The sequence below is a fragment of the Littorina saxatilis genome, linkage group LG10 (assembly GCF_037325665.1).
Source record: "Littorina saxatilis isolate snail1 linkage group LG10, US_GU_Lsax_2.0, whole genome shotgun sequence".
NCBI classification, from domain to species: Eukaryota; Metazoa; Mollusca; class Gastropoda; order Littorinimorpha; family Littorinidae; genus Littorina; species Littorina saxatilis.
In genome coordinates this window covers 27,912,293-27,939,547 of record NC_090254.1, presented here as the reverse complement: position 1 = coordinate 27,939,547, position 27,255 = coordinate 27,912,293, and the positions used below count along the sequence as shown (strand labels likewise).

Here is a 27,255-nt window from a genome sequence, read left to right as displayed (position 1 = left end):
TCTATGTGCATGTGTACATCTCTCTCTCTCTCTCTCTCTCTCTCTCTCTCTCTCTCTCTCTCTCTCTCTCTCTCTTCTCTCTCTTAACCTCTCTCTCTCTCTCTTAACCTCTCTATCTCTTAACCTCTGACTCTCTCTCTTAACCTCTCTCTCTCTCTCTCTTTCCCTCTCTCTCTCTCTTTCTTTCTCTCTCTCGATCTTTCTGTTTGTGTTTTTTGCGTGCATGTGTGCGAAGAAAAGTTTGTAACAAAGAAACTTTAGTACAAAATAAATTAGCAAAGGCAGGTAATGCCACTATGTAAGCAGCATGGATGTTGTGACAGGGAAGATAGTAATTTTTAGGGCATGCAGTCCTTGAAATCAACAAAAGGAAAGATTGAATGCTTATTACATTTTTTTATTTTTAACCAGCATACGTGATAAGGAGAAAAAGGCGCTACTGGCGTGGAAGGAAATGGAGGCTGCTGGGTATAAGTCAGGGATCTTCGACAACACTGAGGTATGCAGATATAAGTTAATCATCTGTTTTATGATTAAACATAAAATTTAATCATCTGTTTTATGATTTAACATAAAAGGGTGTGTGAATGTGTAGATGGAATTTGTGTACCCTTCTGTTGGTCAGTCTGTCTTGTCTCTGTGTTTGTGTCTGTGCTTATATGTACACTCTTCAAAAAAAGTTAAGGATCACTTTTTTACAAGCACACCACACAAAACAGACAAGACCGAATTCTTTCATTTTTTAAAAATTATATAATTGAACAACCAAGGAGTAATGACAAACTAAGCAAAGATCGAACGCGGCAGCGACAATTTAGCTAGAGTGTGTCAAACGTGACAACCCTTGAAAATGGAATTCACAACAATGTGAATCAGTGTCAATAACGCGTGTGCCCTCCGTTGTGTGCAAGGCATTCAACACATCGTTGGTGCATGGAGTGGATCAGGTTGCATATGAATGCTCTGGGAACTCCATTCCACTCCTGCTGGAGCCATTGCAGCAGTTAACCCATATTGGCAGGAGGAGGGGGATGTTGCTGTACCCGACGACAAAGCTTGTTCCACATGTGCTCCATGTTGGCTGGCCACAGCATCCTGTTGACCCTGGCCTGCTGGATGAAGGTGTTTACAGCTGCAGAGCGATGGGGAGGTGCGTTGTCATCCTGAAGAATCACACGAGGGCCGATCGCTTGGAGGGCTGGAACGACCGGGGGTTGCAGGATCTCATTCTGGTAGCGGACACCGGTCAAGTTGCCCACTACATGTTACAGAGGTGTCCTTAGACGTGTGCAGATCCCTCCCCAGACCATCACAGAGCCGCCGCCAAAACGCTGTCGTTCCAGAACAGCGCCTTCTGCGAAGCGCTCTCCGCGACTCCTCCACACTCGGATGCGACCATCAGCAGGTTCCAAGCAAAAGCGGGACTCATCTGTAAACAACACCTGAGCTCACTGCTGACGTTGCCACCTCACATGTTGAGTGCACCAGGCTCGGCGAGCTGCTCGGTGATTAGCAGTCAGGGTTGTTCCTCGGACTGGACGCCTTGCACGCAAGCCAAAGTTGTGTAAGCGGTTTCGGATCGTCTGACCACTAACAACAGTGTTGGTGGTAGCTTGTAGGCGTTGCCTAATGTTGTTTGCCATAGCCATTCTTTGTTGCATAGCCTGCCTCTGAATGAAGCGATCCTCTCTTTGTGTGGTGACTCTAGGCCGACCAGAACGTTGTCGCTCCTGCACTCTTCCAGTTGCGTGGAATCTCTGTTTTAGTCTGATGATGACAGAGGGAGCCACTGCAAGCCTCTGGGCCACTTCCCTGGCAGCAACACCGTCTTGTAGCCATCCTATTGCCCTTCCTCTATCCAAATCGCTCAGTTTTCTTCGTGGGGGCATGTTGCTACTGTGCATAATTGTGTCAGCGTGTCAACCTTTAAACACAAGCTGGTGAGCGATGTTCATAGCCAGGACCCTGTTGTAGATCGTGCATCACAACCTTTTGCCCTGGCATGCGTTCCGCAAATTTCATGGGGCTATAAAAAACACCCTTTTTTTTTCCAAAATGCAGAAGCTTTTGAAAAGTCCCACAAAGGGAAATAACTCTGCCTGCCAAACAAAATTATAGGTCAAGACTCATTGTTCATTTGTTAATTCAAACACATTAATCTTTTAATTATTATGTCAATGTTTAATTTGTTGGCAATTTTTTATAATTAGATCCGTTTTTTCAACCGATCCTCAACTTTTTTTTAAGAGTGTATGTTTATTTTAATGTATTATTTTGTTGTTGTAAAGAATTAAATGATTAAAGGCACAGAGCAATTTGAGGCAAAGTTTGTGAAGAGACGGAATTTTTGTATCAATTCTTTTCTGAACTGATACCATTGTCAATCCGGAGGTCCTGAGTTTGAATCTCTGCCGGGACGTTTATTTTTCCCCTCAATCCCTGTTGAAAATAAAGTAAGCTCAGCCCTGAGAGAGCTAACAGGAAGTTACCACTGCAAAAGTCAGGCGTTGAATGAAGCTGTCCAGGTCATGCAGGCAGTGTAGGTCAAGTTTCAGGCCGCCTTAACGGTGTGATGGACCCGTGTGAAGCATGTTTTATAAGGATGTTCAAATGCTGTGTGGAGTACGTTCATTTTTCTCAAAATACACCAAGTTTGTTTGAGAATACTACAAGTGCAAAACAGGGGTTCCCAGGTCTGACTGTAACTTAATGTCTCTGTGTGTGTGCAGCTGACCCAGGCGGTGCAGTTTCTCCATGACCTGGGGTCGGTGCAGTTCTTCAACGCAGAGTTTCTGCGTTCCAAAGTGGTCATCATCCCGCAGTGGATTGTTGACGTCATGGCTTGCGTCGTCACCGTGCACACTGGACCCATCAAGGTCGGTCACTGCTCGTGTGACCTTGGCAAACTTGAACTTCTGAGTTTGATTTTATTCATATGTGTGTGTTGTTAGAGGAATTTGTGTGTGGGGGAGGGATTGTTAATAGAGGAAGGATGTTGATGAGAAGGCAATACTTATTCATTGGCATTATTAACGAGAGCTTAGTGTAAGATTATGGCACTGTACTGGGTGCCACAGGTTAAAACACACTGTTGTGACTGCAAATTCCAGATAACAGTTTCAATTCGTTTTTATACCCCTTTTCTTTGGTCTCTCAGATTCTGACACTTTGCCATGAACACTTAGCTGCTAATGACACACCTATAATGATCCGGAAGTACTCTGAAAAGGCAGAATAATGTGACTGGGTGAGACATGAAGCCTGTGCTGCGACTTCTGTCTTGTGTGTGGCGCACGTTAAATGTCAAAGCAGCACCGCCCTGATATGGCCCTTCGTGGTCGGCTGGGCGTTGAGCAAACAAACAAACCAAAACTCTGGGTAGCCGAGTGGTAACGCACTTGCGCTCGGAATCGAGAGGTTGCGTGTTCGACCCTGGGTCAGGCCGCTATTTTCTCCCCCCTTTCCTAACCTAGGTGGTGGGTTCAAGTGCTAGTCTTTCGGATGAGACGAAAAACCGAGGTCCCTTCGTGTACACTACATTGGGGGTGCACGTTAAAGATCCCACGATTGACAAAAGGGTCTTTCCTGGCAAAATTGTATAGGCATAGCTAAAAATGTCCACCAAATACCCATGTGACTTGGAATTAATAGGCCGTGAAAAGTAGGATATGCGCCAAACTGGCTGCGATCTGCTGGCCGATGTGAATGCGTGATGTATTGTGTAAAAAATTCCATCTCACACGGCATAAATAAATCCCTGCGCCTTGAATATGTGCGCGATATAAATTGCATTAAAAAAAAAATTTAAAAAAATAATAATAAATCCCTGCGCTTAGAACTGTACCCACGGAATACGCGCGATATAAGCCTCATATTGATTGATTGATTGATTGAAAAGGGAAACAACTGCTGTAAGTTGCCCTCTGACTTGCAGCAAGCTGATTATAGGTGCCTTTAATTTTTCTTCTTCTTCTTTTGGTAGTTTAATGCGTTTTCTATAATTGCTTGGTGTTGGTGAGAACTTGTGCAAGATGTGTCCCATGAAGGCAGAGAAGGGTAGCATCCTTTTTGAAGTATGCAAATTTAGTGTCTTAATGTTTTTTTAAATTTGTTGGGGGGGGGGGGGGGGGGGGGGGGGGTCAGAAACAGTTTCAGAGTCGAGAGTAAAAAAAACTGATCGGTCGGGGAACCAGAAATTCTGATTTTAAAAAAAGATGGGGGGGAGGGGTTGCCTAGGAGACAAACAAAGTAACGGTGTGTTGCTTCCATTGCAGAATGGCAAGGTGCTGCACGAGGACTTGGGGGACGTGTGGAAGGCCTACCCCAAGGACCTTCACCCCTGGCTACTGCGTCTGACGGAAGAGTTTGACCTGACCTTCTCTCTGCCCGAGGAGAAGGCCAACATCATACCGTGTCTCTTACCTGATGTGGCTCCAGAGGTAAATTATCATTCATAATGATTCATATAATGTGAGATGGTGCTTGATGCACCCCATCTCAGTCTGTGGATGTGGTGCAACGTCTTGTGTCAGATTATGATAATAATACAATGTAATGATTATATTTATCATAATGACAGCTTATGTAGCCCAAAGCACAGAAATCTGTGCTCTCCGCACTTTATGGTTTATTTACATATTAACTGTGAATTTAAAAAAAACACCACTATTTCAATAATAAATACATATTCATTCTAGTGAATTATAACGTTCCTGTTGCCATGCAAATGGGTTGAGGTTGTTTTTTTTATTTCTTTTTTCAAATTATCTCCTGCAGAAGAAATCTGACAGAAGTCAACTGCCATGTACGTCTCACCGATTTGTGTGCGTGTGTGTGTGTGTAGTTGTTGTTGTTTGTTTGTTTATTTGTTTATGTAAGCATTGATCGAGTTGTCTGTGAATGAACACAGTTTGTGCATCATTGCAAGTCTATTTGGTTATCGTCTTTTTCTTTTCCAGTACAAATGGCCGACAGTAACGAGAGACAGCGGAGAAAGAGAGATGAAGATGATCTACAAGTTTGATTACCTGCCAACAGGTCTCTTCAACAGAGCACAGGTAAAATGATTATGCTTAAATTCCATGTAGGAACTGCTGAGTTGTAAGTGCTGGATAGATTTCATCAATGCCTTTGAAGGCTGTCATATGTACTCTGTGTGTTTGGTGTGTGCTCTGTGTGTTTGGTGTGTGTGTGTATCTGGTGTGTGTTGTGTCTGGTGGGTGTGAGTGTGTGTATCTGGTGTGTGTGTGTACCTGGTGTGTGGGAGTGTTGTATCTAGCGGGTGTGTGTGTTGTGTCTGGTAGATGTGGGTGTTGTGTGTGTGCACGAGCTCATGGGAGAGCGTGTGCACTCCGTATCTGGTACATAATTGTGTTGACAAGAAATGTTCCTTTTTCCAACGGGAAGGTTCGTCTGCATGAGTTCTCAGAGAGCGCCATCATGTGGAAGAAAGGGTCTCTGCTAAAAAAAAATCAACACTCAGCTCTCGTTCTGCAGACAGGGTTAGTGGAACTTCTCTCTCTCTCTGTATCTCTTAGTCTCTTTTTTTCTATCTCTCTCTCTCTCTCTCCCCCCTCCCTCTCTCTCTATATCTCTCTGCATGAGTCAAAGTGTGACTGCCTTCATTCTAAAAGTTTGATAATCATTCAGAGGCAATGAAAGTCTCTCTCTCTCTCTCTCTCTCTCTCTCTCTCTCTCTCTCTCTCTCTCTCTCTCTCTCTCTCTCTCTCATTCTCAGAGCACAATTTTATACAAGTATAACTGTCAGATTCATTTGGGAGGTGTCAGCTACAAGCCCAAACACCCTCCACTTGTGTTCAACCAGGTGAATTAAGCTGTATTTATTACCATTCATTTTTATAGAAGCAAAAACCAAGAATGGTAGGTAATTGGAATGTTCATTATTAACATAACAAAACATTTACTGGTACGTCTACCCAATTGATTTGTGGATTTGGTCATCAATTCTTGTGTTTCTTCTGTGGTGACAGAAATGTAGAAGTGCTAGTCAAGGCGCAGGGATTCAAGCCAGAAAACATGCTGTTCCTGGTGCACGAAGTGATTGAGTGTCTGATTGCTGAGTCCTACAGCGGTGTGCAGTACGACTACCTCATTCCCTGCATGGAGTGTCAGACACAGGTAAATACACTGACAGCAAAGCAATTTATAGATTGCACTGTCCACAAACAGAGTGTCAGACGCAGGTATATACACTGACACAGCAACGCAACTTATAGATTGCACTGTCCACAAACAGAGTGTCAGACACAGGTATATACACTGACACAGCAACGCAACTTATAGATTGCACTGTCCACAAACAGAGTGTCAGACACAGGTATATACACTGACACAGCAACGCAACTTATAGATTGCACTGTCCACAAACAGAGTGTCAGACGCAGGTATATACACTGACGCAGCAACACAACTTATAGATTGCACTGTCCACAAACAGAGTGTCAGACACAGGTATATACACTGACACAGCAACGCAACTTATAGATTGCACTGTCCACAGAGTGTCAGACACAGGTATATACACTGACACAGCAACGCAACTTATAGATTGCACTGTCCACAGAGTGTCAGACGCAGGTATATACACTGACACAGCAACACAACTTATAGATTGCACTGTCCACAAACAGAGTGTCAGACACAGGTATATACACTGACACAGCAACACAACTTATAGATTGCACTGTCCACAAACAGAGTGTCAGACGCAGGTATATACACTGACACAGCAACGCAACTTATAGATTGCACTGTCCACAAACAGAGTGTCAGACGCAGGTATATACACTGACACAGCAACGCAACTTATAGATTGCACTGTCCACAAACAGAGTGTCATGCAGACACAGCTGTGCATTTTTAGAATCACATGATCTGTTCAGGCTTTTTTTGCCGAGTAAGAGCATCCTAGATCCCAGCAACTCAATTTTATAGATTGCACTGTCCACAAACAGAGTGTCAGACACAGCAGTGCACTTTTAAAATCACACTGTCGGCATTCAGAAGTGTTTTCCTTTGTCAAAGCTCTTGCAGGATCTTTCTTAGCTTAGAAGGCGAAACGATATTGACGGTTTGCAATTTCTGAAAAGTAATTTCCTCAAATGTTGCATGCACAGTCAAGCTTGGCTATCATGATCTGTTGAGGCTTTATGACGGAGTGAGAGCATCTTCATTCATTCGACACTTCAGCAACCAACTTCCTGACTGCATGTGTTCTGTGCAGAGTGCGATTGTTCGGCAGAATTAAGTTATCAGATTGACCTAGGTGTAGTGCTTCTAGGTGTCCGAAACCCCCCCCCCCCCCCCCTCCCCCCGTGTACACTACATTGGGTGTGCACGTTAAAGATCCCACGATTGACAAAAGGGTCTTTCCTGGCAAAATTGCTTAGGCACAGTTAATAATTGTCTACCTATACCCGTGTGACTTGGAATAATAGGCCGCGAAAGGTAAATATGCGCCGAAATGGCTGCAATCTACTGGCCGTATAAAATTTCATCTCCCACGGCATCACTGCAGAGCGCCTAGAACTGTACCCACGGAATATGCGCGATATAAGCTTCATTGATTGATTGATAGTGCTTCTGAAATTCATTCAAAGAAAAATACGTGTGTTTGTGTTGACAGCTGCAGTCGGAGCCGTGCATGTTCCCGCGGTCCAAGGTACAGAGGGCGGTGGAGTTCAAGGCCCCATTCCTACAGTGCGACACCTTCCACATCATGTCCATCCCAGAGATCCAAGGTAAACGCTTGCTTGATTTAGGTAGTGCGACACATTCCACATTATGTCTATCCCAGTGCACAACCGACTGGAAATGAAAACAATTTACAAAGAACTTTCAGGCTGCTTGTGTTCACCAAAGCCCACTGAAGTCGACATATAAATGTGGGCAAAAACTCAATAACTTCCACGGGGTTGATTCAGAACCATGTTTGTAAAAGTTTTGTTTGTCCAAAAATAAACTTTCCATAAACTATCCTTTCTTGATTTCTTGAGTAATTAGAAGCTGCAGCCAAAATTAAGCAGTGTATATTAACTGGACTCAATGTATTAAGAATTATGCCACTGACATTTAAAACAAATTCTTTCACCAGCCATTATGCCCCCTGACCACAAATCTGACTTTGACGACCATCTTCGACGTGGCGTGCATGAGCTTCACTCTCTGGAAGAAGACGTCGTCATCAGTGTCTTCGTCTGCTACTCACGCAAGAATGTTCCAGGGCTGGCAGATGATGGAAAAATGGTCCACCCAGCCACTGTGCTGGAAGATCTGAGAGCAGCTGGCTACAAAGTGTAAGTACTGTGGAACCCCCTCCAAAGGTCTTATAACAGAGGAATTCTTAAAATGGGGGGGGGGGGGGGTCTTAAAAGGGGGGGTTAACATATCATGTGGTTTTATCTGCACAGAACAGTAAAACTAAGGATCTTAAAGTGACAGTGAAACAGCTCTTTCCTGGTATTTTCGGATTTTGACTGGTAAAATTATAGTGGATATTAGCAGTTAATGCTAACGCTGTTTACATTTTCTCTGTGTATGTCTGTGTGTGCGTGCATGTATGTGTCTGTGCGTGCATGTGTGTGTTTTTTTTTCTTTCTTGTAGTTCCTTCACTGATGATCCAGAGAATGCCAGCATGGAGGCTCTGACCTTGTCCATGAAATCAGCACAGGTACAGTTCAAACACATACATTAGTGTGTGCATGCACACATGTGTGCACATACAGGCATTAAAAGCTTGGTCAGGGATTGAAAGAAAACGGTTTGGAGGCACTTTGATGCCAAAGAAAGCATTTGATAGTTGCAGTCAGCTTGAGCATACTTCTAACTTGATTGCTGGTAGCGCTTAGCTGTGACTCTTATGATCATAGCAGTACTTCAGTTCTATCAAAGTGAAACAACTCAGCAGTTTACAACAGCTGGTCTCGCGTACGACACAAGATTGAGTGTGATCTGTTTTCTACCAGGAACTGCACTCGGGTGCAATTTCCTTGTGTACAGAAAAAAACCTTCAGGAAATGCACCAACTTTGGGTCACACTAGAATCCCCACCTATGTAAATGACTGAGGGCGTTTGCCCTTCCCTGCAATAGATCTATTGCGTTGCACGACAGTATATGTTTCCATGTTTGCCTTGGCAATGCCAAATGAACAGTCATTATTTGACAGGTGGTGATTATTGGAATCTCGGATGACTTCCTGGCAAGCAAGCAATGCTACAGTCTCATATTCTACGCTCGTGAGACGCTCAAGAAACCGTTCCTTCTGATGACCCTGGGGAAGACTTCCAACTGGCAGAAACAGGACATCAACTTCCTCCTGGGAAACGAGGTACAGATCATTTCTGGCATTTTTAACCTTCACCGGATCACCACACTTTCAAAGAAGGATTCAACATAAAAAGTATAGGTCGTACACGACCTATAACGCCCTTCGAATAGGGATAAACACGACCCACATCATTTGAACTGTGTTGTTTAAATTACGTCATCGTTAATTTGTTTGTTTACAAAGATAATCTTTTAAAAGTTGGGCAATGGGAAGGTTGTATGGGGATTAGAGATTACATGAAGTAACAAATAAAGACTCCAAAAATAGTTCCAGAGATAAAGACGATTTTGTGAGGCTCTGTGTTGTCCACGATATTACAACTCCACATGCTTTACAATTTCTAATACCAAAAACGTAAATTCATAAATTCAGCATGCGCGCACACACACATGCATGCACACACACACACACACTGAGTGACACACACATGCATGCACACACATTTTCACACACACACGCATTCACTCACACACACACACACACACACACACACACACACACACACACACACACACACACACATTGAATTAATAAATTCAGCATGCATGCACACACACATAAATGCACACACACACACACGTACAAACACACTCAAACACAGATGTTTATATGATGTTTTGTACTGCATTTCCACAGGTGTATGTGAAGATGCAAGACATCTCTCGCTATGGTCCCAAGATCAAGGAACTCGTCGGAGCGGTGAAGACCAAGGCTGGAACAAAAAACACTGTAAGTCTGTCCAACAATTTCTGTGGGTGCCTTGGACAATGAGGAACAGATTAGCTTAATTGCAAATATTATTTTTTGTTTGAGGATTGATTTAGTCATTTCTTCTTTTTAATGTTTGTTATTATCTCAGGTGCCATGAGATTTGTTCAGTGTGACTCTATCTTAGACTGGTTCAGTGTGACTATCTTAGACTGGTTCAGTGTGACTCTATCTTAGACTGGTTCAGTGTGACTCTATCTTAGACTGGTTCAGTGTGACTCTATCTTAGACTGGTTCAGTGTGACTCTATCTTAGACTAGTTCAGTGTGACTCTATCTTAAACTGGTTCAGTGTGACTCTATCTTAGACTGGTTCAGTGTGACTCTATCTTAGACTGGTTCAGTGTGACTCTATCTTAGACTGGTTCAGTGTGACTATCTTAGACTGGTTCAGCATAACTCTGACTTACTCTTGTTGTCTATATTTAGGGAAATTGTGTGTTTTTCTTTCTTAGATGTTTTAGTTAGCACTGGTCCTGTTGCATCTGCTGTTGTTGTCATTGTTGCTGAGTTGTCAGTGTTGTTCAGTTGCTGTTGTTTTTTCTTCTGTTTTATGTGTGTGTGTTTGTGAGTGTGTGAATGTGCATGTGTGTAAGTGTGAATATGCATATGTGTGTGTATCTTACATGCAAACGTGTGCGCATTGCATGTGTGTGCTGTACTATTTTTGCTGTCAAACAGTAAGCCACTGAAGACTCTGTGTCATTACAGGAGACATTCCCAGACTGTTTCATCAGCTAAATACGTGTCGTTACAGGAGACATTCCCAGACTGTTTCATCAGCTAGATATGTGTTGTTACAGGAGACATTCCCAGACTGTTTCATCAGCTAGATATGTGTTGTTACAGGAGACATTCCCAGACTGTTTCATCAGCTATATGAGACAGTGACAAAAGGTCAGGTGTCATGTCTACTGTCCCGAATGACACACGATTTCTGACATTTCACCATTGCCAACAGAATAAACAAATAAGAAATAGGTAGAAAATGAATGTGAAAACTGACTTTAATTGTTGATCAGTATTTTCTATACCACTAACAAATAATCTACTTGCACATAGCTGTTTGGCAAATGTATGTTGCATGGGACACACTGACATGAAAGTGGAAGATGTTTTTCCCTCTAGAGAAACTACATATCAAGTTACACTTTTTGTGCTCTTCCATTCCAGTTGGCAATCAATTGTTAACGCATGTTATTAGAAAAAATAGAACGAAAACAGATTAGATAGAATGAAAAATGTACTGGTGATGTCATTTGGGACATACCGACATGAAAACGTCACCTTTTGGCATTGTCTCCTATACGTGTCGTTACAGGAGACATTCCCAGACTGTTTCATCAGCTAGATATGTGTTGTTACAGGAGACATTCCCAGACTGTTTCATCAGCTAGATATGTGTTGTTACAGGAGACATTCCCAGACTGTTTCATCAGCTAGATACGTGTCATTATAGGAGATACTCCTGGACTGTTTCATCAGCTATATACGTGTCATTACAGGAGATATTCCCAGACTGTTTCATCAGCTACTGCTGGAAGAATTCCAAGAAAGCAGTGACTCTGGGAACCACCTCCACCCCCCAGGCCCTAGGGTGGGGCGACCCTCGCAAAGCCAAACAGTTTCTCCAGGACAAGGGCGTCACCTGCTGGCTGGATGTGGAACAGATGGGACAGGTATGGTACTTGCATTGATACCTGTCATACCTTTGAGACCTACAAATCTACAACAAAGCTTGAACAGCGCTGCGCACACCCCTAAATGTCGCGGCTCCTAGTGTGATGTCCCACAATCGACACCTGAAAGTACACCAAGTTTGTTTGAGAATACTCTAATTACAAAATTGTGGTTACCAGGTCTGTAGACTTTGAGGCCCACAAATCTACACGGCAGAACAAATATTTATTTGATAAAACAAGGAAACGAGAAAATAGTAATGTGTCTCTCTCTCTCTCTCTCTCTCTCAGAGGGTGCTGAGCCGGGCGGCTCAGCTGGGTTTCTCTGTCAATCTGACAAAATCCGAGTTGGAACCATCCCAGAAGTTTACCTACCTGGGCATGGAATTTGACACGCTTCGGTGGTCTGTCCGTCCGTCTCAAAGGCGGATCGACAAGCTTCAGGGTCTGATTCGGTCTCTCTGCGGAGAGAATCATGCCAGCGCAAGGGTTCTGACTTCGGTTCTGGGTCAGATGGAATCCATGGCTTCTCTCATTCCGCTGGGCAGGGTTCACAAGAGGCCTTTTCAGGCCTCCCTGCAGTCAAGGTGGGATCAGACATCCCAGGACTGGAGTGTTCCGATCGCACTGGGAACTTGGTTTCAGCAGACCACAGGTGTGTGGCTCCTTCCGGATTTGTTCCTAGGGGTCCCCATTGTTCGTCCACCGCCGGAGAGAGAGTTGTTTACGGACGCATCTCTGATGGGGTGGGGTGCTCATATGGACGAGCACATGGTTTCGGGAGTTTGGGATTGCACTCAGGCCTCCCTGCATATCAATGTACTGGAGTTGGAGGCCGTTTCCCTGGCGCTTCTAGCGTTCAAGCCTTTCCTGGAGGGCAGTCATGTCCGTCTTCACACCGACAACATGTCTGTCGCGTCGTATGTGAACAAGCAGGGGGGGACTCGGTCTCACAGTCTTTCCGACATTGCATGTCGCATTCTGACGTGGTGTCACGCCCAGCACATTCTGTTGTCAGCAGTGTACTTGAAGGGCAGCCTAAACGTCCTTGCCGACACGTTGAGCAGAGGGGACAGAATTGTTCATTCAGAGTGGACCCTCACACACCAGTCCTTGCAGCGGCTTTGGTCGCGGATCAACAAGCCCATGATAGATCTCTTTGCGACGAGGTTTTCGGCGAGACTTCCTCTCTTCGTATCTCCCTTCCCGGATCCTCTGGCCTGGAAGGTGAATGCACTGGAAATAGATTGGTCAAACCTTCCGGCGTATGCCTTCCCTCCGTTCTGCCTTTTGGGCAAAGTCCTCAGGAAAGTGGACTTGGAGAAACCAGCGCTGGTTCTGGTCGCTCCGCTGTGGCCAAGCCAGCACTGGTTTCCCGACCTACTGCGTCTAGCAGTTCGGCCCCCGATCCCTCTCGCCCTGAAAAGAGGAGATCTCGTGCAGCCTCGGTCAGGCGTTCGGCACGAGAACCCACAGGTCCTGGCCCTACACGCGTGGATTCTGTCCGAAGCGCTTTGCGTAGGGCAGGGGCCTCTTCCCCTACTCTGAAATTCGTTGGCCATGCGCATAGAAAATCTACTTCTTCAGTTTACTCCTCGCACTGGGCATCTTGGTCTAGGTGGTGCTTGCTTAATGGGGTTAAGCCTCTTTCACCTAGGTCAATTCAAGTAGCCAACCACCTTTCTTGGTTGGCTGATCAGGGAGCTTCTCCCTCTTCTCTTAGAGTCCGGAGGTCCACGATCTCATCGACTCTCGCGCAAATAGGCCACAAGATTTCACTCGGCGGAGTGATCGCTAGTGTTATCAAGGGTGCTGCCCTTTCAGCAGCTCGTTCAAAATCACTTCTCCCTGCGTGGGATTTGTTTTTGGTCTTACGTTTTTTAGCCTCGGAGGAGTTCGAGCCTATTTTGTCAGGCAGTTTGGCCGATTTGACGCGTAAGACTGTGTTTTTAACGCTTCTCGCTACTTCAAGGAGAGGTAGTGAGGTGCACTCTTTGTCAGGTTTAGATAAAGATATTGCGTTCGAAAAGGATGGTTCCATTTCTCTCAAATTTGTTCCCGGCTTCCTCGCGAAAAACCAGAAACCCGGCCAACTTTCCCCAATCTTGCGCATTCCACCCTTGAGCAAGATTTTGGCTCCTGGAGATCCTGATGTTGTAAATTGTCCCGTGAGGGCTCTCCGATGTTTTTTATTTTTTTTATTATTATTCTCTTTATTTATATAGCGCCTTATCCGAAGTTCAAAGCGCTTGAACCTGTCTCGAACACGGGTTCTAAGGTCAGAAAGTCAAAAACTACTTTTCATATCTTTAAACACGGCTAGGTGTAAGGATATCGCGAAGGTGACTCTGACCAAATGGATCTCCACTCTGATCAAGCGAGCATATGCCTGGTGGCACTTGCAGTCGGGTGATGTTAGGGCAGTGTTGCCTCTCACCGCGGCTAGAACCCACGAGGCGAGAGCCTGGGCATCCTCATTGGCGGTTCTCCGGTCTGGCAAGCTAGCCGAAGTACTGGAAGCTGCATACTGGCGGTCTGAGGACATCTTTGTCAATTTCTACCTCAGAGACGTCTCTTCTGTGAGGCAGGATGGAAGCTCTGCTCTACCTGCGATGGTAGGTGCGGGGCAGGTCCTGCGTGGCTAGATTTTGGTAAGTACCCACCACCTATAGTAGCAATCTGCTATATGTGAGTTGGGTAAAGATATGTAATTTAATCCAAAATTTTAATAATAAATTTTCATTTAATTAATATACTTACCCAACTCACATCGTTTGAACCCTCCCGCCTCCCCGCTGTGGTGGTATTGGGTTCTAAAAAAGTAGTGAGTTGGGCTTCGTTCGAATGATACAAATGGCGGCGTATGCGCACGCATACGGATGTTGGACCGGACATCGGTCTGATATTATGGGATGGATCACTCTTTTTTAGGGTGGTCTCCCTTGTTACCAAGGGGAACGCGTACAGCGTTACCAGCACTGAACTAGAGTCAATTGCTATATGTGAGTTGGGTAAGTATATTAATTAAATGAAAATTTATTATTAAAATTTTGGATTTTAGTTAAGAATCTGTTTATTCTTTACTATTGAATGTGAACACACACAAACATGCACTCTTTTGTAGTCTCGGCTAGCCGCCTAAATATGACTTTTAACAGACTCTGACGTCACATGGCTCAAAGAAGGAAACTCAAAGCTCAATCGATACATTATTTTTGTTATAGGCCAGTGATGGGAATGTACGTTAACCTTCTGTTCTGTTTTCCAGGAAGGTTTCTATGAAGATCTGGCCAGAGGAGTGAGAACATCAAAGGTGATGGTGGCGTTTGTATCTGATGAGGTAAGGTTGTTATGTTCTGGAACTGTACAGTTAATAAGATATTGTTTAAATCATGTGCCTATGGTTTACTGTCCATATACCTCGTCCAGCACCGGAAACGTAATGTCCTTATTAAGCTGAGAGTCTTAGACTATATAGCAGACCTGTTTACATTGCGCCCGTCGGATAGACATCTCAAAATGATTACAGCTTTTGTTTTCAGTAAAGTCAGTGTGAATTGTGTGATTTCAGTACGCCATGTCCAAGACGTGTCGCATGGAGTTTCAGTTTGCCGTGGAGAGCGTGCGTATCCCGGTGATCGTGGCGGTCGTGGGAACAGGCTTCCAGTGGGAGAGGTCAGAGGTAAGTAAAACAGAAAAACCTTCACTTATACTGCTCACCTGATGTGGTTTTGATTTCCGTGTGTGGCATTTGGGGGGGGGGGGGGGGGGGGGGAGGGGGTCACTTCACAGTTTGTGATTGAAATGTTTGAATGGATGTTCAGATCGGTATGCTGGCGGTGGGACACAACTGCTACAAAGTCAGCCTGCAACTAGAGAACAAGAACGGTTTGACGCAGATTGCAACCAAGGTCAACGAGATACTCAGCAAGGTCAAAGGTTCCAACAGTGCTGCGCCCGCTTACCTATCATCTGGAGACCAGCGCAAGATCGCCTTTCAGGCAAGTACCTTTAAAACCTCCACCAATCTGAGAAAATTGGGTCTTGAAAAGGAGGGAGTCTGAAAATGGGGGTAATTTTACAGAGGTTATAAACAGAAAGTCTGAGAAAACAAGGTCTTAAAAAGGCGGGAGATCTTAGATTGAAGGGTCTTAAAAGGGGGGTTCCACTGTCTGTTTTAAGCCATGCGTTCAAGACTTCAAAAATGATCATGCAGACTTTTCGGACCCCAGATGCACAAGGTTGTAGAGCATTGAAATAGATCACAAAATGGGAAATAAATGTCATTTGGGGAAACTTTCCCACATGACATTACAGGCCAGTCTCAAACACGTGTACGGGAAGCACATGGCAATGTTTATCTGCGCAAACGCAAGGGTACTCACTCTTTCAGAACCCATACAAACCCGACACAGTTATTTCCGGAATTCGTTGATTAAGGTATTAAGGAAGGGAATCTTCAATTGTTTTTATTTAAAGGGGGTTCAACTATAATCTCTTATTCTCTGTCAACAACAGGAGGCTATGGAACTGACTCAGCGGAAATTCGTGCGGCAGCTTGCCATGTACATGACGAGCACTGGTCATGAGGAGTATCCCCATCTTATCGTTGTCGACATCTTTGACAAGTCCAAAGGTCAAGGTCAGCAAGACAACAGTCGAAAATTGGAGAGCGCTGCCACCAATGAGACTGAAGCAAAGGAGGTAGGTTTGCTGAACGAGATTGACTGATTTTGTTGGTGTTGCTTTTGTTAAGTTTTTTATTTGTTTACCTCCCTCGTGTTTGTGTGTGACGACAGTGCATGTGCACATGCATGTATTTGTGTGTGTTTGCATATTTTTGTTAAAAAGAATTATAATTGACGGGAAAGATAACATCTGAAGTGCATGCACTGCACTGCCTGAGTGTCTAGCTGTCTGTTTTTGTGTCTGTGTGAGTGCTTTTATGTGCTTGTGACTGTTAAATGAATGTTTAAACTTTTGGCCAGCGTGTACTGTCTCTCCTAATCCTATCGATTTGTGACCCTCCACCATGGAATGAGTCGGATGTCATCTCACGCGGTTCTACGTCGGGGGGGGGGGGGGGGTGTCAGGTATCAGTGTGAGGGTCACCTTAGTCACAGGCTTATAACTCAGAAAGTTTTCTCTCTTTTCTAAAATGGTTTTCTTCACTGGATAGAGCATAACAAACTCTGTCAGAAGATGTAAAAATATAAAAATTATGCAAAGGTGACATGCGACTCATTCCGTGGTGGAGGGTCACATTTGTCCTTTTGTCTCTCGATCTTCCTTTCTCTATTTCTGCCTACATCTAGTGCTTATTTCACCCTGAAGCTTGTGCGTGTATTTTGTCACAGGGAGCTGGTGACAAGAAGGGTGAAGAGCAAGAGAAGGCAGAAGCTACAGCTGAAGCAGTACATAGCGAACAGCAAACAACGTCAGATCAGTATTGCGTCAAAGCACTGTGCGAGTGGGAACAGGTAACATTGTTTGAATCTGATGTGCGTCTTTCCTTTTCTTATATAGAATGGCATGATATAACAGTGGAACTCCCTTTTGAATCAGAAATCTGAAAGAGAGAGACTGCTTACGAAAATCAAGAATAATTTTTTTTTTTTTTTAAACAAGAAAGGATATGTAATATTTTATTATAAACAAAACGAAATATTTACATGTATAGAAAAATTAAGTGCTGCATCGCCCTTTGAGGGTAAATGTGGTTGAAGTGTACTCCAGATAGACTGCTATTAACGTTCCAAAATTCAGAATCAAAAAACAAGAATTGTATACTGTTCAAAAAAAGAAACGCATAGCTTGTAATATTTGGTTAATTTAGTTATATGGCTACAAGGATATCCACCAAACTGCAGAAAATGTTTATCTGGTCGTCGACCTTTCGTCCATTGCCACAAGTGAGCTCTGCACGTGACGCATGCGTTATCAGTGGCTACAATGTCAAAATTGCTCATTTGGCATGACCACTCGTCATGCTTCAGTGTAATCTCGTGAAACTCGGGGAATATTGAGCTCTCACCATGTCTTCCAAAACCCATAAAAGCGGATTGTTCGCCACAAAGAAATCAGACGACAATTCAGCGACGAAAGATGGCCCGATTGAGCAGAGAAGACCGCCAAATTGCATTGGGTCGTTTACAAGCAGGCCAAAGTCAAAGTGCAATCGCCAGGCACTTCCACGTGTCCCAGAGCACCATCAGTAGACTGTGGGTCAGGTTTCAAGCCACTGGCTCCGTTGCTGACTTGCCACGAGCGGGAAGACCAAGGGCGACAACTGCTGCTCACGACCGCTTCATACGGCTCCGCCACCTCCGGAATCGTTTCCTGTCGGCCTCATCTTCTGTCCAGGCTCTCCCCGGGCCACACCGATTATCGGACCAGACCGTGCGGAACCGCCTGCATGAAGCTGGTTTGAGAGCTCGCAGACCTCACAGAGGAGCTGTCCTCACCCGCCGCCATCGCCAGAACCGAGTGCAGTGGGGCAACCAGCACCTTCGCTGGACCGTCCGGAATCACTGGAGACACGTGTGGTTCAGCGACGAGTCCTACTTCCTGCTCCAGCGACATGATGGTCGGAGGAGGGTCTACCGGAGAGTAAACGAACGTTACGCGCCCAACTGTGTGGATGAGGCACCCGTTCATGGTGGTGGAGGCGTCATGGTGTGGGGGGCGATCAATACCGCTGGAAGGAGCACCCTGGTGCACGTCCAAGGGCGCATAACTGCCCAGCGATACGTGGAGGAAATTCTGCGCCCACACGCCCTTCCTCTTCTGGCTGACCAGGATGCCATATTCCAGCAGGACAACGCTCGCCCGCACACATCACGACTCACCACCCAGTTCCTCACCGACCACCATGTCCAGGTGCTTCCCTGGCCATCCATGTCGCCAGACATGAACCCGATAGAACACCTCTGGGATGAATTGGACAGACGTGTGCGCAGGCGAGAAGAAGCGCCGGCAAATCACCGCGATCTATTGCAGGCACTTCAGGAGGAGTGGGACACCATCCCACAGCAAGATATCCGGCATCTGATCCAGTCCATGCCCAGAAGGTGCCGGGCAGTTGTTGCTGCTCAAGGCAGTCACACCCCCTACTGACTTGACAGCCTCGGCACCCAATCGTATTGATTGACTGATTGATTTGAAGATGCAAATGAACTGTGTGTGCATTCAACTGTGTCCATACCAAATTTCAAACAAATAATCTAAATATTGGATTTTCTGTTAATTTTTTCGAAAAATAAAACAAATTTGGCAAGTAGCAACTATGCGTTTCTTTTTTTGAACAGTATAGAATAATGGAACGTTTGTTATTGACAAAACAAAGCGTTACACATTTATTAGTACGTCAACCCAATAATCTTTTAAGTAGACAGACAGACAAACACTTATGATGCAAATTATGAACTTATCTTAGAAGCCTGGATCGATGTAACTAGCTTTCAAGGAGCGAGATAATGATCAATCAATGATTTCTTTCATCCCATGTTTGTGTGTGTGTGCAGGGCTGGCATGAAGTGGCAGACTGGCTCTCTTTCCCAGGGGAAAAGGGAAGTGAGGAGAGTTTCCTAAAGGAAGTGGCGCCTTACTGCGTGCGCATGATGGCCATCTTGAAACACACCTCCCTCCCCCTCCCCATCCTCACCCTCCCTGAAGGGGAGCAGATCTGTAAAAACTTTGAGGAGGTGAGGAATTTGTAACACTATCATTGTGTGATGTTTGGAGTTTGGTTGTTGGGGATGGGGGGTGAGCTCATTTTGTGCGAAAGAAGGATCGCTTAGTTATCTGTCTAAGGTTTTAAAGATGTGATTTTGAGTTTATCATTATGTAATGTTTTGAAGTGGGTGGGTGTAGGGATAAGCTTTTTTGTGTGGAAGAAGTAGAGCTTATATACCTATGCTTTTAAGTGATTGTGAGGTTAACGTTATGTGTTTTTGTCGGGGAGGGGGTGGTGCGGAATCAACTTTTTGTTGTCGAGAGTGTTGGCGAGGCATTCAATAACTACAGAGGGAGTAATTGAGTGTGCGTGAGGGTTGTTTGGGTGTGAAAAAAAGAGAGGTACGTCTATGCCAAGCAAGGCATCAGATATGTAGGTTGCTTGTGAGAAAAGAAATCAAATGCTTGAAAAGGGGTAATGAGAGGAAAAGGAATGAGAGAAACAAGAAGGGTAGGTGCAGGCACATGAACATGTCAGCGTTTTAGAAGGGTAGTGAGTGTGTGTGCTTCCATGTCTGCATTAATTAGGTACAAATTGTATGTTTGTGTTTGCATTCATGCATACATGCGTTCATAAATGTGTGTACGTGTGTGTGTGTGATTGCATGCATGCATGCGTGTGTGTGCCCATCCCCCGATATCATCCTGCTTTTTTATTCAACCCGTCTACAGTTGTTGTTTTTGTCTTTGTCAATGCTGTAGAATCATTTACAGTACCACAGATATTATATTTACACTTGTAAGTTTTGTTCTGTTACAGTGGAGCTCCCACAGTAGCAGTGAGTTTGAGCCTGCCTACAAACGTCTCATAGATGCTGTGCACAACCAGGACAAGAACAAAACCTTCTGTGGGCTGAAAAGGTGAGAGCAGTACTCTGTCAGAGTGGTTATTTTGCGGTTATTTTGCGTATCTCCTGCCAGTTAATAGGATTGTTCATATTCTTGACAGGTTTCAAGGCCTGTGGGGAACGGGATCATAAAGTACAGCACAGTGGGACCTGCATGTTAAGACCTAAAATCTAAAAGACAGTGAGTCTTACGATGGAGATATATTGATCAATGAGGCTTATATCGCGCATATTCCGTGGGTACAGTTCTAGGCGCTCTGCAGTGATGCCGTGTGAGATGAAATTTTATACGGCCAGTAGATTGCAGCCATGTCGGCGCATATTTACCTTTCACGGCCTTATTCCAAGTCACACGGGTATGGTAGACAATTATTAACTGTGCCTAAGCAATTTTGCCAGGAAAGACCCTTTTGTCAATCGTGGGATCTTTAACGTGCACACCCAATGTAGTATACACGGGGGGTGGTTCGGACACCGAAGAGAGTCTGCACACAAAGTTGACTCTGTGAAATAAATTTCCGCCGAACCTGGGATCGAACTCGCGCTGACAGCGGCCAACTGAATACAAATCCAGCGCGCTACCCCGCCCCTTATTAAGTGACACTATGAAGAAAACGTCTGAGAAAACAAGGTCTTATTTGAGGGGAAGTCTTATAATGGAGGTAAATTGAGTGACACTATGAAGAAAACGTCTGAGAAAAAAAGGTCTTATTTGAGGGGAAGTCTTATAATGGAGATAAATTGAGTAACACTATCAGAGAAAACAAGGTCTTACAGGAGACGGAGTCTTATTATCAAGGTAAATTGAGTAACACTATCTGAGAAAACAAAGTCTTACAGGAGAGGGAGTCTTATAATAAAGGATCTTCAAAGAGGCTTTACCGTAACGAAAACAGACTCACCCCCAACAATCTAGCTGATGATTATAACACTTGGCTTAGTCCTCAGCACACAAGATATGCAACAGTTGTTGTATGTATTCTTGTTGTTGCAATTTGGAATAATTGTTCAGCAGGAGTGGAATTGTTCAGACATATGGAGATTTGTTTTAACTTCACATTTCAGGTGTCATGTGACCAACGGCAAACAGCTGTGGCTGTGTCCAGAGCATGCGGCCAAGGTCGGCAGCGTGGCGGCAGATACTGTTTCAAGCGCACACACCGGAGTGACCTACGTCAATCCTGATGATGAGGACGATGACGAAGACTACGACTTTCAGCGAGAGGAAGAAGAAGAAGCAGTGAAAGGTAAACGCGCACTCAGTACAGTACGTAGTCGTGCTACCTGCGATGTGAGGCTCCCCCCCCCCCCCCCCCCCTTTGGTTTGATTTCTGCCTCTTTAGCTGGACTAAAGTCTGGTTGCACACAGACTATGCTATTTTTAACACCCATTGTCTCTCACAGCAGAGATGCCACAACATCTACAGGCTCGCTCAGTGCTAGCTAAGTACCCTCTTCAGGTTTAGTGCATTAGCATTTGTGCAAGATAAAAAGCAAAACATGTGTAACTGTGCAGGCTGCAACTGTTGGTAGCCAAAAGATACCCTCCACCAAGGCTTTTTTTAACTCACCCCTTCCCCAACTAAAAGGCAAGCCAGGAACATGCATGCAGCCATGCCTTCAAGAAAGTATACCGTCTGTTGTCCTTTCGTCTATTTATATTCTGACCAAAATATACCTGGCGTGACATTTCACCTGCCATGGAGGGACACTTTTGGCTGGTCCTCAAGCCTCAAATTAATTGGGTGAAGTCTACTTTGTGAAGGTGGCTGCACAACGCTTTAGCATTGAATTTCGGTAATAAGACTTCGCAAAGTCTTCACGAAGTCGACTTCGTGTTCAATTAAGGACGGCTCTAAGGTTGTCCTTTCATTGTAGGTACTGTGTATCAGGCAGTAAAAACAAGGTTGTCCTTTCATTGTAGGTACTGTGTACTGTATCAGGCAGTAAAAACAAGGTTTTTATTTGGTCATGTGACATTTTGCTTAGAATTTGTCTCATGTCTCATTGATTCTCACATTGAATTACCACTATGTAGCACCCTGTTGCAAATGTGGATTGCGTATAGTGTGTGTCTGTGCGGGAAGCCTAAAATGAATTGGGTGAAGTTTACATTGCAAAGTCTACTTCGCAAAGCTGGCTGCACGACTCTTTTGTGGTGAATTTTCTATAAAACAATTTTGCAAAGTCGACTTGAGGCTCAATGAAGGACAGCCTTAAGTGTCTGCATGTATATGTTTGTGCATGCATTCAAGGTCTCAACTCTCTGACTTCACCAACCTCTTTGTTCCTTTTACCCATACATTTCTTACAAAGAGGATTATTTGTTTATGTTTATGTTTATTTGTTTATGTTTATTTGTTTGTGTTTCAGACCCGACTCCTCCCCCTCCGCAGACACCACACACCAGCAGAGATCAGAGGTCATCAAAATTGACCAATCGCTCCACCAGTCGGGCCTGTCTGCTGATGTAGATCATTTTGACTGCCTTATAAATCATCCACCTGTATTGTTGGCCATGAATATCGGACGCAGAAGAAGAAGAATTGCCGAGCTGGAATGAAACCTTCCGCATGTTTTTTTTAATTTTGCTGAATTCTGCCTTCATGCATGAAGACCAACAACAAAAGATCACGATACTTTTGATGTTTGCTTGTGAATTAATTAGCAAAAAATGCCTGAGCTTGGTTTGTTGCATTGAGATGCAGAGCTGCCAACCAATACGCTTTCAGCATAGCAATGCTATGAATTAAGACAAGGCTATTACGCCTAGCTTAGAATTTCTGTGCTCAAACAAATGATCACAAGCATGCAACTGTTTGCTCTTTCTCGCGAGTCCTGGTAATCATTTCTGAATCTCACACCGTGTAGCGGTCAGAATTTGTGTCATCAAATATTCTCCACACTGAAAAGGAACACTGCAGATACTCTCTTTTGGCCTTCGTTTCTTTTTTCTGAATAAACTCTTTATAAATGTATATACTCTTGCTCAAAATAGCCTAAATATGGATGTGCAAATACATTTTAGACAATGCAACATGTAAACACGTTTCACAAGGCAGGTCTGGAGATATATGCTACTGTTGACAGTTAATTTGGAACTGTCTTAATTGGTTATATTTTGTGATCAATCACTTTTCCTTCTTTTGGTTTATGTTGTTTTTGTTCTTGTTGTGACTTTTTATTGGACGCAGATGACACATCAGCTGAAAAAGGATAACATCTTTGTCCTGTATTTCATGGATGTATTAGAAATATGTCTTTTTTGTTGTCAAATGATGACTGTGATGCGTATTCATAAACACTCACATATGCTGTTATCTTGCGACACTGTAAACAGATTTTGAATTTTGTTTTTTGTTTGTTCGTTCATGGGCTGAAACTCCCACGGCTTTTACGTGTATGACCGTTTTTACCCCGCCATTTAGGCAGCCATACGCCGCTTTCGGAGGAAAGATTTTGAACGACACTGATACTTTACGCTTAACGCGGTGTTAGTTGCATTAATTGTTTGTTATATTCTCAAAGAAATATACTGTGACTATAGAGTGCAATGTTTTTACATGTGTAATGGATTTTGAATGCTACTATTACCGTACTTAACAAAGTACCTCTTTGTGTTAGCTTTTTTTTTTTCTTGAAGAAATATACAGTAGCACATTTTTGCTACCTGTCGACTTCAGTAATTGTTATCATTAAACAAATCTTCCTGAAGCTGATCTCTGAAGATATCTATTATTTTTCTTCTCAGATGTCATACATGTACATGTATTTAGGTTTTATAAAGAGAGTATATGTACATGGCTGTGTATGAAAACTGTTTTGAGTTTGTGGTGTATAAACCCACCGGCATTAATTATTATTATACCTTTTACTGTTTATTCAAACCAGTAGTGAGTGATATTGAGGTTTCGGTTTTAATTGTTTGTTTGTTCTTGAGCCTTTTTCCTGTCCAACACTATCACATTAGTGTGTATGTCTTTTTTAACACACTTTTTAAAATGTTGTGCATTTTTTTTTTTTCCTTGTGTGATAATCAGCTCTTCTTAATACTACTTTTTTTATTGAAATTTTTATTTAGACATATCAAGATTGGTATATTTTTGCCTGAATTAAAGTGACTAAGTGTTCATGCTTATAATATATACATTTTACCATGCTTATAATATATGCTCATAATATATACATTTTACCATTTCAGAAGGAGCTTTGTTTGTTTACAATTTTGAAATACATATGGCTTGTGATTTTGATGTGATTTTAAATGGTCCCAATGGGTGATCGTTACAGACACGTTCAACCGTAGACACAAATCTCAGCTCAACATCTTGCTGCAACTGTGATACTGAGTTTTTCAGCAACTTTTGCATAATCTTTGTGTTTTGTTTTTCTACCGATCTCTGTACTGCTGTTGACATTTTTAACTGAATTTGTCCAAATATTTTATCGCATAAATACATATGGGTTTGCATTATACTTGCTTGGTTTTTACTCAACTTCAGGTCTTGAGTCTGTTGCATCAGGTTGTTTTTACATTTACCTAATATGTACCTTGTTCTTGGTTTAAGCATGTTTTAATTATTCTTTCTATTTTTTATATATGTTTCAAACAATAACATTTAGAACGTTAACAAGCAGACTGCTTATGGACATTGTTCTTTTCTCCTTCTACCCTTCATCTTAATATTGCTATGTTAATAGTCTTCACATGAATCTGTTAGTTTTGATTTGTCTGTGTATAGTTTAATTGAGTTCAGGAACTTGAAGTAAAGTTAAAATTACAAATCTCTTTGCTTTTGTTTTTAGAGAAGATAACACACACACACACACGCACACACACACACCACACTCGTTCTTGCTCCATCTGTTCATGTTGAATGACTGAATGATAGGGGAGGGGTATCCTTAGTGGTTGATGACTTTATTCTGTTATTCCCCAGTGAAGCGAAATTACTACATTTAGTGAATCTGTCGAACTCACAGAATGATATTTAATATAACAGCCTGCATTCCTTCCATTTTTCACCAAACCTTTATACAATGTAGCTTGTCCCCTGCGGCCACGCACCAAGAAAGCGCTGCAATTGAGCACAAAATAAGCGTGCGAAAAGTGACAAGCCACGCGTATAGCGAAGTAGCTCATAACGCTTCACAGGAAAGCCTGTGCAGAAATTGAAAAGCCAGTATAGCGCAGTACTAAGCCTAAGAAAGCGCGTTTTTCTGTATTCTTTTGAACTTTCTGATGTTTTAAATCCAAAGATAAGATCTACATGTTTTTGGAATCGGAAAATGATAAAGAATAAGATTGAATCCTTTTTGGATCGATTGCTAAATTGTTTTAGTTTATTAGAATTTTTAGACTTTCTATGACGAAACTCATTCATTAATTATTAAGCTTCCACACTGAAATGCAATCCCATAGTCCGGGATTCGTCGAAGACTGCTTGACCTAAATTACAAACAATTTGATCTAATAATAAGGGCGTGACAGTGCTGCCGCAACTTTCACGAAAAGCCGGATATGACGTCATCAAAGACATGTATCAACAAATCAAAGACATGTATCAACAAAATAAAAAAAATTGGGGATATACAAAGGAACTCTCATGTAAAGTTTCATGAAGATCGGTCCAGTAGTTTTCTCGGAATCGTTCTACACACACACACGTACGCACACACAAACACCACCACCCTCGTCTCGATTCCCAGTCTATGTTAAAACATTTAGTCAAATTGTTGCTAAAAGCGGACAAACACTCAAGTCCTTAATGGCAAAAAAACGTAGAACTTTTAATATCAATTTTACTACTAAAGTAAAATCCGCTTATTAAGTCCACGTTTAATAAAGCCACCCGCTTTTTAAGGCCAATTTCTGGCTGCACGGATTTTCACCTATGTTTTATGCTTAAAAAAAACCCGCTTTATAAGGCCACCAACCCGCTTAATAAAGCCACTTTTGGGCTCGCGTTAGATGTGAAAAGCAGTAACAGTGAGTCTGTAATCGCTGTCTGATCACTCACAGCTAATCCATGAATGGTTTTCAAAACAACCTGAGACGTTTTGGCCAGCCTCTTGTGAGTTTGAAATCACGTTAATCACGTTAAGTGCAAGTCAGTGATCGTAAACAACTTTTCGTCCAGCCTCTTGTGAGTTTGAAACTTACGTTAATCACGTTAAGTGCAAGTCAGTGGTCGTAAACAACTTCAAACAGAAGTTTTTGTTCATGTGAGTGAATGTTCATGATCGCATTTCTGTCACTGCCAACAATTCTTGGATAGAAAGGGGTTTAGTTTGAAATCCGGACACAAGCAACCATGGCCACCAAACGCAAGAGGACAGACATGACAACTGTGGAAAAGATGGCAATCCTAGAGAAGTTTAGAGCGCTGCCGTCTGTCTCTGTCAGGGAAGGTGCTGTAACTCTGGGAGTCTCCCGTGGGATGCTGACAAATTTGTTGAAAAATGAAGGGAATTTGCGTGAGACTGCATCTGGTCCTGTACCTGAAAGAAAACGTCAGCGACTTGGGAAAGATGTGGAAATAGAGAAGGCACTACAGCAGTGGTTTAATCTCATGAGTTCGAAGAATGTGCCAATGAACGGTCCCATCCTGTGTCAGAAGGCAGAGGAGATTGCCAAAAAACTGGGACATGATGATTTCCATGCAAGCAATGGGTGGTTTTCAAGGTGGAAAAAAAGAATTGGTCTGCGTTTTACAAAACTCCAGGGTGAAGCTGCTGGTGCAGACTTTGACGCTGCCAAGCAGTGGAAGGACGAAAAACTGCAGGAATTGTTGGAGACTTACCCAGCCTCTTCGATATTTAATGCAGACGAAACCGGCATTTATTTTCGTGCTCTTCCAGACAGCACCTACGTGTAC

At 43.4% G+C, this 27,255-nt stretch overlaps 1 protein-coding gene across 1 annotated transcript in view; it reads left to right on the top strand.

The window, feature by feature from the left end:
- Positions 1-25,162, top strand: part of LOC138978527 (uncharacterized) — a 96,649-nt gene extending 71,487 nt beyond the window's left edge. Inside the window, exons 38-58 of the mRNA XM_070351263.1 lie at positions 412-499; positions 2,730-2,876; positions 4,275-4,439; positions 4,959-5,057; positions 5,407-5,501; positions 5,991-6,138; positions 7,646-7,760; positions 8,114-8,315; positions 8,624-8,690; positions 9,188-9,349; positions 9,986-10,078; positions 11,622-11,795; positions 15,064-15,135; positions 15,367-15,477; positions 15,620-15,796; positions 16,314-16,499; positions 17,153-17,275; positions 19,319-19,498; positions 20,290-20,390; positions 21,443-21,624; positions 22,751-25,162. Of these exons, the coding sequence (XP_070207364.1) occupies positions 412-499; positions 2,730-2,876; positions 4,275-4,439; positions 4,959-5,057; positions 5,407-5,501; positions 5,991-6,138; positions 7,646-7,760; positions 8,114-8,315; positions 8,624-8,690; positions 9,188-9,349; positions 9,986-10,078; positions 11,622-11,795; positions 15,064-15,135; positions 15,367-15,477; positions 15,620-15,796; positions 16,314-16,499; positions 17,153-17,275; positions 19,319-19,498; positions 20,290-20,390; positions 21,443-21,624; positions 22,751-22,851 (2,788 nt within the window). The 3' untranslated portion in view covers positions 22,852-25,162. The remainder of the gene's footprint in view (positions 1-411; positions 500-2,729; positions 2,877-4,274; positions 4,440-4,958; positions 5,058-5,406; positions 5,502-5,990; positions 6,139-7,645; positions 7,761-8,113; positions 8,316-8,623; positions 8,691-9,187; positions 9,350-9,985; positions 10,079-11,621; positions 11,796-15,063; positions 15,136-15,366; positions 15,478-15,619; positions 15,797-16,313; positions 16,500-17,152; positions 17,276-19,318; positions 19,499-20,289; positions 20,391-21,442; positions 21,625-22,750) is intronic.
- Positions 25,163-27,255: the final 2,093 nt, after the last annotated feature.